The 14601-nt window shown below is 38.6% G+C and overlaps 1 protein-coding gene across 1 annotated transcript in view; it reads left to right on the top strand.

The window, feature by feature from the left end:
• Window positions 1-14601, top strand: part of slc37a3 (solute carrier family 37 member 3) — a 25576-nt gene extending 10975 nt beyond the window's left edge. The window contains exons 8-15 of the mRNA XM_060903117.1: window positions 317-401; window positions 7421-7632; window positions 8697-8838; window positions 9613-9714; window positions 9829-9876; window positions 11110-11261; window positions 11612-11677; window positions 11787-14601. Coding sequence (XP_060759100.1) covers window positions 317-401; window positions 7421-7632; window positions 8697-8838; window positions 9613-9714; window positions 9829-9876; window positions 11110-11261; window positions 11612-11677; window positions 11787-11879 — 900 coding nt within the window. The 3' untranslated portion in view covers window positions 11880-14601. The remainder of the gene's footprint in view (window positions 1-316; window positions 402-7420; window positions 7633-8696; window positions 8839-9612; window positions 9715-9828; window positions 9877-11109; window positions 11262-11611; window positions 11678-11786) is intronic.

The raw sequence follows: 14601 nt of genomic DNA, 5'->3' as shown, positions 1-14601 counted from the left end.
AGGCTGCAAGTTGGCACAGGCTCACAGAAACTGGACAGTTGAAAATTTGGAAAAAGATGAGGACATGTTTTGTCTTCAGCAGTCCAGTTTCTGCATAATTTTATGGATTGCGCTACTGCCACATGATTTTGACTAACTGGATAATTGCATGAATCATCAAGCGCATCTGTGTTCCCATTAAAGTGGCTACTGAGTGCATAAGTCATCCCCTCCGGAATTCTATTGCTTTAGCTACAAGTCTACAGTTGTTGCAGGAAACTACTTGTGAAACAGAAAGAAATAACTGTGTGTGTGTGTCTGTGTGTGTGTTTGTCAGTATGCTTTCCTAGTGACATCAGTGGTGCAGTTTGCAGGTGGAGTAGTTGTGTTTTTCGGTCTGCTCACCTCCCCAAAGGAAGTGGGTGAGTTTCAGGAAGAGGCTGCGTCTTTTTCGCTTTCTGTTCACATACCTTTTAAGAAACCACCACATTTACAACAGTTAGAGTATATAAATTAAAGTATGTTTCATAATACTGTTATTTGCTCATTGCTTATTAAAATGTTTTTGTGATTCCACTGGTAGCATATAAAACATGTTAACAGTTTGGTAAAGAATACATCACCACTTAAGATGTTTCTTTTCTAATTTGATGCTAACTTTTATATCTGCGATAGAGTACAGGAAACATTTACAAATAACTCACCTGTTGAATTAGGAAAGGTTATATTTGACCAGGGGCGGCATGGTGGTGTGGTGGTTAGCACTGTCGCCTCACAGCAAGAAGGTTCTGGGTTCGAGCCCAGTGGCCAATGGGGGCCTTTCTGTGTGGAGTTTGCATGTTCTCCCCGTGTCTTTGTGGGTTTCCTCCTGGTGCTCTGGTTTCCCCTACAGTCCAAAGACATGTGGTTAGGTTAACTGGCTCCTCTAAATTGTCCATATGTGTGAATGGTTGAGAGAAGGAAGCCTGTATAAAAGTACTAAGTATAATACTATAAATGTAGAAGGCAATGGGAAACCGCTACTGTAATTCTTCCCTAGAGACTTTAATAGCTGAAGCTGACAGAGCGGACCTGCCATCAGGCAGAACACTTAAGAAGATATTTCAACGACTTCCAGTACAATTTTAGCTTAGTCTATATTACATCTTCAGATTGATTTGAGAAGAACTATTGGCTCAAAGTGTTTGTTTTCAGTATCTAATTTTTTGAATGATTTAAAGTGACATGGAGATTAATACCTTAAAGCAGGAGTTCAGTCAAGAATTACTTTCACACATTTTAACCTTGCCTCAAATGTAGTTGAGCAAGCTGTTTTTTTGATTATTTAGGCATGTAGTTTACACAATTGTAACCCTATATGCTTCCCATGTTGGCTACATTACTGCAAACTCAAGAAGCAAATTTCAGTCGTGAAACATGTTTTGGTTTATGAAACACATTTGGGGTAAGTGAAGAATTGTACATTTTATTTCCAAGCAAAACAATTATTACTATGATTTCATATGTTTAAGTCTCACAATTTCTGTGTGATGTGCCTTTGAAATTTAAAAGGTACAGTGGTGCTTGAAGGTTTGTGAACCCTTTAAAATGTTCTATATTTCTGCATGAATATGACCTAAAACATCATCAGATTTTCACACAAGTCCTAAAAGTAGATAAAGAGAACCCAGTTAAACAAATGAGATAAAAATATTATACTTGGTCATTTATTTATTGAGGAAAATGATCCAATATCACACATCTGTGAGTGGCAAAAGTATGTGAACCTTTGCTTTCAGTATCTGGTGTGACCCCCTTGTGCAGCAATAACTGCAACTAAACGTTTCTGTTAACTGTTGATCAGTCCTGCACACCGGCTTGGAGGAATTTTAGCCCATTCCTCCATACAGAACAGCTTCAACTCTGGGATGTTGGTGGGTTTCCTCACATGAACTGCTCGCTTCAGGTCCTTCCACAACATTTCGATTGGATTGAGGTCAGGACTTTGACTTGGCCATTACAAAACATTAACTTTATTCTTCTTTAACCATTCTTTGGTAGAATGACTTGTGTGCTTAGGGTCGTTGTCTTGCTGCATGACCCACCTTCTCTTGAGATTCAGTTCATGGACAGATGTCCTGATATTTTCCTTTAGAATTCGCTGGCATAATTCAAAATTCATTGTTCCATCAATGATGGCAAGCCGTCCTGGCCCAGATGCAGCAAAACAGGCCCAAACCATGATACTACCACCACCATGTTTCACAGATGGGATAAGGTTCTTATGCTGGAATGCAGTGTTTTCCTTTCTCCAAACATAACACTTCTCATTTAAACCAAAAAGCTCTATTTTGGTCTCATCCATCCACAAAACATTTTCCAATAGCCTTCTGGCTTGTCCACGTGATCTTTAGCAAAGTGCAGACGAGCAGCAATGTTCTTTTTGGAGAGCAGTGGCTTTCTCCTTGCAACCCTGCCATGCACACCATTGTTGTTCAGTGTTCTCCTGATGGTGGACTCATGAACATTAGCCAATGTGAGAGAGGCCTTCAGTTGCTTAGAAGTTACCCTGGGGTCCTTTGTGACCTCGCCGGCTATTACATGCCTTGCTCTTGAAGTGATCTTTGTCGGTCGACCACTCCTGGGGAGGGTAACAATAGTCTTGAATTTCCTCCATTTGTACACAATCTGCCTGACTGTGGATTGGTGGAGTCCAAACTCTTTAGAGATGGTTTTGTAACCTTTTCCAGCCTGATGAGCATCAACAATGCTTTTTCTGAGGTCCTCAGAAATCTCCTTTGTTCATGTCATGATACACTTCCACAAACATGTGTTGTGAAGATCAGACTTTGATGGATCCCTATTCTTTAAATAAAACAGGGTGCCCACTCACACCTGATTGTCATTCCATTGACTGAGGCCCTGTCCACACGGCAACGGATTCAGGTGAATCCGATAAAATTGTTTATTGTTTCGGCCTGGCGTCCACACGGCATCAGCGTTTTGGGTGCCCCAAAACGAAATCTTTTGAGAACGGGTTCCAGAGTGGAAAGATCTGGCAATGGCGCCGTTGCGAAGTCGTCTGGATGAGTAGAACGGATTTGTTTATGATGACGTCACAACCACATGTGCTTCACGCCGGGTAGAAGTGTAACGAACTCGATGCGAGTTGTCAACAAATCCTACAACTTGGTTCATGAAACGCGCTTACAAAAAATTTTCACTGTGAATATTTATTGTGTAATGGTGCAAAGTGGGAGAGAGAGAGAGAGAGAGTCAATCCCGCCAGCAAAAATAGGGAAAAAAAGGAGCGATCTCACCTCTTCAGATGTTGGTTTAAGTCCTACAATACATTCCTCAAAAAGGGCGTAGAAGAACAAAGTAATCCATCAACGTGTAGCATTCAATTTATTCCAGACCATTAAAGACGCCTCCTTCCGCGTAGAATCAGACGTCATCCTCGCCGCCATATTGGATGGGTCAAAGCGGAGAATAAAGATGCCTCATTCATGTGCTGCGTTTAACTGTACCAACAGGTTTACCATCCAAACGAGATCACATGGGATTACCTTTCACAGGTGAGACTGGAAAAATACTTTTCATTGTATTTGGTCATTATAATGTAATTTTACAAACAGATTTTTCTGACTTTGTGGCTAATATGAAGTCTCGCGCATAATAGTTTATGCACATGCGTCCTTACTTCTATTGTTCTGGTGTCTCCGAAGGGACCGTCTTACAGCGCCCCTAGAGGTGTGGCATGTGTATTGCGTTTAAAGCAAGCGTTGCGCTGCCATATGTACCTGATATTTTACTGATCTGTTGCCCATGTGGATGCGATATTTTTTTTAATAACATCTCGTTGCCGTTGTCGTGTGGATGTAGCCTGAAAATACCTGACTCTAATTCAGGGGCGTCAGAAGCATTTTTAATGTGGGGGGGGAGATACACTGGCGGGGGGTCTGGGGGTCCTCCCCCAGAAAATTTTTAATTAATTAGATGTCATTTCCTGCATTCTGGTGTATTTTTTAACAGGTTGTTAAACACCTAATTTTGCCTACAAAAGTCACTTAATTCAATGACTATTTTAGACACTCAACAATAAGTCCTCATTCAACTAGTCCATATATTCATCAGCCTGTTTTTAAACCCACTGCTATGCCCAAGATCATGAGATGAATGTGACACAATTTATCACCAACAATGACTTTATGGGTGCATTTTATTTTTTATTTTGTGTTTCCTTTTTTATTTAGTTTTAGATGTAACACAACATGCCACTGTGCCAAGCGATAGTGACACTCAACTGTATGTTTAAAAATAAGAATATTCATAATTTCACACAATGAACAGGCATGACATGGCATCATCCAAACTTCATAACACAAAATCACATTGTGTCAAGCAACGGTTATACATAAAAAACAACTTCACACAATGAACAGGCACAATTTTGTTAACCACCAACAGTGACTTTAGTGGGTGCATTTTACTTTTTTATGATTTCGTGATACTCGTAACAAAAATGACATGGCATCATGCAGTCTTCATAACACAAAATTACACTGTGTCAAGCAACGACACAAAAGAGAACTTCACACAATGAACAAGTGCAGTTTTGTCAACCTACATGCAATGGTGGTACTACAGTAACATTTACAGATTAGTATAACAAATAGATTTATAGATATAACTCCTTCTTACATTGGTGCCACCACAATTTCTACCACTTCATAACTTTTATCCCCCTTTCCTTCACAATCCACCTGGAATAACATCCATCTCTCTCCATTGCTTTCCTTTCTACTATTCCTTCCCCATACACTGATTTCCCATGTTACTTTCCAGAAAACTGGCAAAGACCAGACAAAACAAGTTCTTCAAATCACAACAGGGAATCAGTAAATATCATCAGAGCAGACTTGACCTCATTCTTGGCATTACAGTAAGGCAGGCCTACTGGGTTTGAATTAAATGATAGCTAACATTAAGGTAGCTGATACATCTCCTAACATTGACTGATACAACTGCACTAACATTTCCATTGGGACAAAAAACCCTGTCCTGTGGGGAAATTTTGACTGACTTTCCGCTTCTTTGTAAAGAATTTCCTTATGTTCATTGTGTCTGGGGAGGGAGCAAATATTGGAAACAATTCATCATCAACCAAGAATACCCCATTAGGCTAAGCTTATTTCACTGTTTAGTTGAACATTAATTTAACGTGGCCTAAGGTTAATTTTGAGGGCACATAACAAAAGAATAAGGTTTTAGCCAAAGCTAGACATTGTGAGGTGGCAGTGGGGCTGACGTCACCTCCTCCACTTTCGAGCAGCTGCACCAAAATGTCTCTGCTTGCACTGAGATTCGCTTGCACGTGGTGAGTTGTTGTAGGTAACGCCCAGAAAACCCGGAGTGGATTTTCAGTGGTCTGTGTATTCTCTTATCAAGTGGAATGGATTCTTTCACGAAGCAATAGAAACGGCGCTGGGTGAACTAATATTTTATGTTAAATGTGTGTGTGGGGGATCCAAACGAAGAATTATGAAATGTGAGGGGGACACGTCCCCTTCACATTCAATGGTGGCGACGCCTATGCTCTAATTTCACCTTCAAATTAACTGCTAATCCTAGAGGTTCACATACTTTTGCCACTCACAGATATGTAATATTGGATCATTTTCCTCAATAAATAAATGACCAAGTATAATATTTTTGTCTCGTTTGTTTAACTGGGTTCTCTTTATCTACTTTTAGGACTTGTGTGAAAATCTGATGATGTTTTAGGTCATATTTATGCAGAAATATAGAAAATTCTAAAGGATTCACAAACTTTCAAGCACCACTGTATAAGTGCCTTTATTAATTACTATACAGGTCCTTCTCAAAAAATTAGCATATTGTGAAAAAGTTCAATATTTTCCATCAGTTATTTAAGAAAGTGAAAATGTTATATATTATAGACTCATTACACATAAACTAAAATGTTTCAAGCATTTTTCTATTTTAATTTTAATCAGTATGGCATACAGTACAAAAACATAAAAAACCCCATCTCACAATATTAGAATATTTCATTTCGAGTTTGAGTAAAACAGTATGAACACAGTGTATCTCTCGAGCTAGTTCAGTACACACAACCACAATCATGGGGAAGACTGCTGACTTGACTGTTGTCCAGAAGATGATCACTGATGCCCTCCACAAGGAGAGTAAGCCACAAAAGGTCATTGCTGAAAAGGGTGGCTGGAAAAGGTGCACAAGCAACAGGGATAGCCGCAGTCTTGAGAGGATTGTCAAGAAAAGTTGATTCAAGAACTTGGGAGAGCTTCACAAGGAGTGGACTGAGGCTGGTGTCAGTGTATCAAGACCCATCACGAACAGACATCTTCAAGAAAGGGGATACAACTTTCGCATTCCTAATATCAAGCTACTTCTGAGCCAGAGACAATGTCAGAAGTGTCTTATCTGGGCTAAGGAGAGAAAGAAATGGACTGTTGCTCAGTGGTCCAAAGTCCTCTTTTCAGATGAAAGTACATTTTGCATTTAATTTGGAAATCACGGTTCTGGAGTCTGGAGGAAGAGTGGAGAGCCACAGAATCCAAGGTGTTTGAAGCCCAGTGTGAAGTTTCCACAGTCTGTGATGATTTGGGGTGCCATGTCAGCTGCTGGTGTTGGTCCACTGTGTTTTATCAAAGGCAGGGTCAATGCAGCTAGCTATCAGGAGATTTTGGAGCACTTCATGCTTCCATCTGCTGAAAAGCTTTATGGAGATGAAGATTTCATTTTTCAGCACGACCTGGCACCTGCTCACAGTGCCAAAACCACTGGTAAATGGTTTACTGACCATGGTATTACTGTGCTCAATTGGCCTGCCAACTCTCCTGACCTCAACCCCATAGAGAATCTGTGGGGTATTGTGAAGAGGAAGTTGAGAGACACCAGACCCAACACTGTGGATGAGCTTAAGGCCGCTATCGAAGCATCCTGGGCCTCCATAACACCTCAGCAGTGCCACAGGCTGATCACCTCCATGCCACGTCGCATTGAAGCAGTCATTTCTGCCAAAGGATTCCCGACCAAGTATTGAGTGCATAACTGAACATAATTATTTGAAGGTTGACTTTTTTTGTATTAAAAACACTTTTTTTTTATTGGTCAGATGAAATATGCTAATTTTTTGAGATAGGGATTTTTGGTTTTCCTTTACTTTTTTGCCAAAATCAATATTAAAACAATAAAAGGCTTGAATTACTTCAGTTGTGTGTAATGAATCTAAAATATATTAAAGTCTAATGTTTGAGTACATTACAGAAAATAATGAACTTTATCACAATATGCTAATTTTTTGAGAAGGACCTGTATACGAGGTGAGCCTTGGCCCTTATCTCTAGCTGTGTGTGTTATACTGTGTGTACTGTGTTTTTTCAAATGCTTGTGTGTGATATCCTTTTTCTCTCAGGTCTCTCAGGGGAAGGCCCAGTAACAGATCTAACAACGGTGGAGAGAGACACGGACAGTCATCAGCCACTCATGAGCGACAATGAGGAAGAGGATGATGAAGTAGTGTGTGACGGAGGATACTATTCCATACAAAGGCAGGATAATGAGCCTGAGCCCCAAACCAAAGCCATTGGTTTCTTCCAGGCCTTCTGTCTACCAGGAGTCATACCTGTGGGTCAAATTCTTAATTTTGTTTGTTATCCAGAATGAGCTTTAATTTACAGCTATTCTGCTGAACATGTCGTAAACTTTTATTGATATGGCAGTCCAATAAAGGTTGCTTAGTTATCTGTTACATGGTTGCTGGGAAAAAGAAAAGCAACAGTGTGCTTTGTTTTTATCTTTCTGGCAACTCCTCAACCTTTGTGTCAATATATAGAAACGTTATTGAGACTGAACAAACCGCACATTGATGTGTGTTGGTTCCTCATGTTGCTGTAATGGGTATCATTGCCGTATACACGCTTTACTCTGCAGCTACAGGACGCACCTTTACATTGTTTTAAATGATGACTTAGATCTAATTGACCTAGTGATTTGAATCTGTTTCAGTTCAATTAAAATGTATTTGTATAGACTTTTTAACAATAGACATTGCCACAAAGCAGCTTTATAGAAACCTGGATGTAGCTTTAGATCCCTAATGAGCAAACCAGAGACTACAGTGACAAATAAAAACTCGTTGAGATGACCTGAGAAAGAAACCTTGAGAGGAAGACTCAAAAGGAAGCCAACATCTTTTGGGTAACACCACATAGTGAGATTATAAATCATTCCAGTATACAGTTGTAGGAGAGCCAGACTAAAAGTCAAGCCAGACTAAATGTGTTTGAAAGTTTCATGACCGGAATTAACTGTGGGTGGTAGAAATGGGCAACTGGACTTGCTTGAAGATTCTTGAAAACGTTTCACCTCTCGTCCAAAAGGCTTCCTCAGTTCTGTCTGACTAATAGGGAGTATCCCTATTATACTCCCTATTAGTCAGACAGAACTGAGGAAGCCTTTTGGACGAGAGGTGAAACGTTTTCAAGAATCTTCAAGCAAGTCCAGTTGCCCATTTCTACCACCCACAGTTTACTATGACCTGGATGATTGAGAATCTTCACAGACATGCAGAAATTAACTGAAACTTTCTGAAGAACTGAATTAACTTTTGGTGAGTGTTTTAGTCAATCACTGTGCTTCTACCTGCACTAAAGTCATTTATGATTATTCTCCTCTCTCTGCTCTGGCAGTACTCTCTTGCCTATGCTTGCCTGAAACTGGTGAACTATTCCTTCTTCTTTTGGCTGCCATTTTATCTGAGCAATAATTTTGGCTGGAAGGAGGCAGAAGCAGACCGTCTCTCTGCGTGGTATGACGTGGGAGGGATCATCGGTGAGTGGCAGTGTGGATAGGATTATTCTATCTACTGCAGAGGACTGCTTACCACGAACACAACATTTGACATTGAATTTCCCTGTACTGAGAAACAAATAGAAAACCTGTTCATGTTCATACTCGCTTACAGTGGATATGTAAGGGCAATTAAACTGTCAATACAGGTTTAAAGACAGAGGCACTTGTAAAACACATGTAAAAACAAAACATATGAACACATGAAATACTGTAAAGGCAGGTCTTTATATGTTTCAAACACCGTATCAATACAGGAACAAGTAATACTGGATACTTAATCCTTTTCCTAAAGATTTGTGGTGATCAGTTACACATGACCATGCTGGTACCATATAATCATAAATTCTTCTCTCTGTAAGAGAAGTCCCATCCCTGTTCCTTTCTCAGTACAGGGAAAATATGTTGAAATTATTCAACATAAAATGGTAATCTCACACACTACAGATGAGGTAGACAGGTAGATAAAACGTAGGCTGAAAAACACTGGAGTACCCCTTTAAGCTGAAAGCATTCCATTACTTTTTAAATATATTTGCACAATTTAATTTATATGTCAGATTTCGAATGATATAAGGAAAGAAGTAATAATAGTATAAAAAAAAATTCACCCTGGAAAAAGTGCCCATTAGAATTATTTTTCTTGGGCATGCTGCATCTGAGATTAAATTGTTATTCTTAAGATTTTAATTGTGTTCAACTTTTGCAACCTTTATTTTCTTAAAAATGTATATTTCTGCACTTTCTCTATCTCAGGAGGAACCGTACAGGGTCTGATCTCTGATTTCTTGGGGAAAAGAGCTCCTGTGCTGTGCATTAGTTTGCTGTTCGCTATGGGATCTCTAGTGGGATACAGCCGTGAGTCTAGACTGCAGAATACAGACATATAGAGTCATGTGACAAAAAAAAAAAATCTGTATATTCCTTGACTGCTGTAAACCTATTCCTCACTTAATTTGTTTTCTTATTTAGACTCTCCAAATGACCAGATTGTGAATGGAGTGCTCTTGGCAACTACAGGTGAGCGAGAAGTAGAATCTTCAAGAAATCCATCACATTCTTACCTCAGCACACCAGAAATTAAATAAATGCAGTCAGTCTGCCTAAAGATGTCCAAGTCCATGCTTGCTATGGTTATGTGCACTTTTCTCACAGTTTGATCAGTGACATGTTGTAGCGAAATGGATATAAACCTCATCAGTTCAGTTTATGATCAGATACCGACGATCAAAATGTCCACCACAGAGCAACACAGAAGACTGTTTACACACTTTATACAGACGATAAAATTAAAAATGTTTAAGTGACTTAAAAATAAATGATTAATAAGAAATTTGGCAAACAGGAATGACTAAATTAATCAATGATTATTTCCCCACCAGTGTGGGATGATGACAGTGAGGTGACGTTTAAATGCCATGAATGACTTTTTCCTCGGGTGATGAAACAGAGACAGATGTGGATGATGCTGGTAGTCAGCATCTGTAGTATTGACTCATTTCCCACTGTACATCTCACTTTTTATCCCACTTGATGTATAGAAAATACACTCACTATCCACTTTGAGAGAGAGAGTGAGTTATATATGGTAGGTTTTTCCAAAAGTTGTTATAAATGTTTCCATGTGGAGTAAATGTAAATATGGAGGCAGGTGGGGTGACTTTCAGTGGAATAACTGAAACCAGGGTCGTCATCACTGCCAAACCATGTTTTGGTTGACTTGGCCAGAATTGCAGCAATAGGGTGGCCAATTCCTTTCTTTGCACTCACACATATGGGCAGTTTAGAGTAGCCAGTTAACCTAACTGCATGTCTATGGACTGTGGGGGAAACCAGAGCAAACCCATGCAGACATAGGGAGAACATGCAAATTCCACACAGAAAGGCCCCCATCAGCCACTGGGCTCGAACCCAAAACCTTCTTGCTCTGAAGCAGCAGTGCTAACCACTGCACCACCGTGCCACCCGGGAACCAGGGTTTTTAACCATGCTTAAAAATACTATGGCATTACTTGTGATTGAGGTACATGCAAAAAGAGGAAATGGTTTACCCACACCACCACACAGATACGCATATGCTTTTAATGGCATGCCACTCACAAAAAAGACTTGATTTGTGACCTGTACTGTGCTCATAATACTCATGCTAAAGTTCATATATTGTAAACCCAAGTGAGGGGCAGAATTTCTGAGAGAATAATTTTTAACCATAGCTATTTCTTGCTGAGTAAAGCATGACGATTTTCTCTTCAGGTTTCCTCATTGGTGGTCCATCTAACATGATAAGCTCAGCAATTTCAGCAGACCTGGGTCGACAGGAAGCTCTGCAGGGGAGTCAGGAGGCTTTGGCCACTGTCACAGGCATAGTGGATGGAACTGGCAGCATTGGGGCTGCTGGAGGGCAGGTGGGACTTGAAAATAAAATAAACTGCTTATTTCTCAGCCTAGACCATTTTTGTGGATTGTCTCTGCAAGAGTCAGGACAATATAGACATTTTGCATAGTGCATGCAACTTTTTAACTCTTACTGGTAAAATCAGAAAGACATATTTTGTCTTATATCAAACATACGTATCAAATCTCAGTCAAACTTACTTTCTTGGCAAAAGTAGACCCAGTGGTACTTTAGTACGTAGGTAGCTGTGGTGTAAAATAATCATTCTCTTCAAAATCTTTATCCCAAGCAACTAAGAGAACAAACAGCTTTTAAATGACACACCGTCTGTGATTATCATCATCCTAATCTCTCTTTTAGTACCTGGTATCTCTCATCAAGAGCAAATTAGGATGGATGTGGGTCTTCTATTTCTTCATAGTCATGGTAAGCTTTCTCTTAAAGGTTAATGCTCTGATCGTCCAGCTGCTAAACTTCAAACCTGTCATTTTTGGAGCTGCTTGTTTGATGTCTTGGTTGTGCTTCTTCTCCATAGACGGGATTCAGCATCATATTCATCATACCTCTTATTGTTAAAGAAATTCGCTCCATGTGCAGAGACGGTCAAGCAAGGGCACATCAGCTGTGAGAATGCATCTCTGTTTACAACCCCTCGTCTTGTCAGTGTTAGTACAGAGAAGTTGGAGAGTATGTAAGCTAAGTATGTAAGACACTCTGTTTATGGTTGACTTCTTAATTGTTTTTAAAGCTGCTTTTTAATTACAATAGTGATATTGTTTTAAATAGTGCTAGATTCCATCAGTATCACTGGCGTTAATATAATGCTAATGACAGCAACTGGCAATGGTAAAATATCATCAGGACAATCATTATAAATAATGTGTTGATAATAGACTTGAGCAATTATTATTGTCTGATTTTTAGTAAAAAGCAAAACAAAACATGGTTAATATAGACCAAATGTTGACAAGCTCAAGTCAGACTGCACAACTGAGTGCACAAGTAATATGACCTTTATCTGCTTTTTAAATTGACGGAAGTGGTCAGGTAAACAATAATTATATCTGATAAAATATTTGGCCATCCAGGGGCTGCTAGTGGCACGTTAGGCTCACAGTGATGAACACTAAATTAGACTGTATAAATCCAGATGTAATGAGTTATCACTATGTGTGTGTCTGTTCTTTCATCCCATGGGCTCCAAATCAGTTTGAGGAATGAAAATGAATGCTGTTAAGCCAGAAACAAAAACATTACCAAAAATCTAATCACCCATAACTGTTTGAGAACAGAATGATGCAAACCCAATTATTATTATTATTATTATTATTATTATTATTTTTTAAATTCTGATTTCTGAGCCCTGGCTCAAGCACTAACATTTAACACCATAGCAGGCTTGCAGCTGTCAAAGCCAGGGATCACGTGTGTATTGCTAATACGAAGGTCAGGTATCAAAGTGGACTGAAATAAATACAAATAGACAACAAATTTCAAACCTTTAGAACATACATTTCAAGTGCCTTTATTTCAGCCTGCATTTTGAGCTTGAAGAAATTTCAGCTTGTTGGTCTTCGGGATTAGTCCAAAGGACTTGGCCTATAAAGACATTTATGTAGCTTATACCGTACGTTTTTTTTTCTTTCAATCAATATAAAGTGAGATTAATGGATGCAAAAAGAAAATTATTTGGTAATTAAGAACTGTGCTTTGTTTTTGAAACATATTTATGAATCTTATTCTTTTTTTGTAAATAACAAGTGTATATTTTTGGCTGCTGGAGGAGCAGGGCATGGAGTAGATGTGCTCTATGTGGAGTGGCTAAAACACTGTCAAGCATTCCACATTTTTAATCGTGTTGCCTTTTGATTTTTTTTTCATGGAATTTGTGATACCTGTGACACCTTTCCAAAAGGGGTTTCATTCAGTTTTTTTTTTTAAAGCAGTGTAGGGTTAAAGATGTATTAGTAGATCTATGTTATGGTTTTGACCACTCATTCGTCTGCTTCATAAATCACCTAGAGGGTTACATTCAGTTGCCAGTTTATAAGATTGACCTAACTTGTACCTACACTAAATAGCCATTTTATCACAAACCTATAATATAAGACACTTTGAATGTGTACAATTACTGACTGTAGTCAATATGTCACTACAACACAATTTGGCATCCCCCAGTGGAAAGAGACCTCCACAGGACCTCTGGTGCGCAGATATTATTTATCAGTGACACTGACATGGATATTTTTTTTTGTTTGGCTGAAACCAGCAACGAGGTATTTAAAAACACTACACCTGATACTCAGAATGAGCCACCATCCAGATTATATCAGTGCTAGTTCCATGGATTCTTTCCATTACTAAATGGGGTAGAGGAGCTGACAGAGGAGCTCCAGTCACACAAACTACACCTGTATGGTTGGTTTACCTGATAAACTGATGACTGAGTGAATATTTGTGAAACAAATATTTAGAATAATTACATGTTACATAGTGTATGTTGTGCACAGTAACCTTAAACCTATTTTTAAGGTTAAAAATTTTAATCAAATTTTTACATACCTGTGTTTAGGCTAACTGTAACTTATATGTGATGTGATATTCTGTTAGTTATCTTTTATGACCAAAATATTCAGACTTTTTATATTTGCTTATTGTTTATGTGAACATCTTGAACTGTTAAATGCAGGATGATGTTGTAACTGACAGTTAAACAAATCTGCTAGTTTATTAAGTAGTTTATTTACTGCAGATTTCATTTTTAGCACATGCCCTCAGATTTGTTCGTATTTAATGAAACACAAATGGAAACGCTCACATGGTGCAGGTGTGATTTCTTAGATCGAATAGAAAATCAACTTGGTGTCATGCATATATTGTTGAAATCAAGCTCAGGTTCATTACTGAATGTTGTGATAATGAAGCAGAGTTGCAGTTTTAATGTAATAGCGTTTTATTATTTTCTCTTTTTTTAATGTGAAAGATTTGACTTTATATGAATGTTTCACATTTGCACTTCAGAAATATTTAGCCATTTCTTTATTTGCCAAATGTTTACATGCTATTTTCTTTTCTATAATGAATGCCTATCCTGTTTTAGATTAAGAATGCTTTTAAACTCATGCAAACACTTTGTATATAAATACATATTACCCTGGTTCCAAATGTTCATCTCACCATCAGTGTAAAATCATTGTTTACATTATATTAAAATAATTGTTACTGATGGATATCGATATTTATATTATAATATACATACACATTATATATATGGGTCTGTCTCAGAAACTGGGTACTGTGGGGGTACCCCACTAAATATACTCACAGTCAATAAACTATACGGTTTTGAA

The sequence above is a fragment of the Neoarius graeffei genome, chromosome 21, assembly GCF_027579695.1.
Source record: "Neoarius graeffei isolate fNeoGra1 chromosome 21, fNeoGra1.pri, whole genome shotgun sequence".
Classification (NCBI taxonomy): Eukaryota; Metazoa; Chordata; class Actinopteri; order Siluriformes; family Ariidae; genus Neoarius; species Neoarius graeffei.
This window is presented reverse-complemented; position numbering and strand designations above follow the sequence as displayed.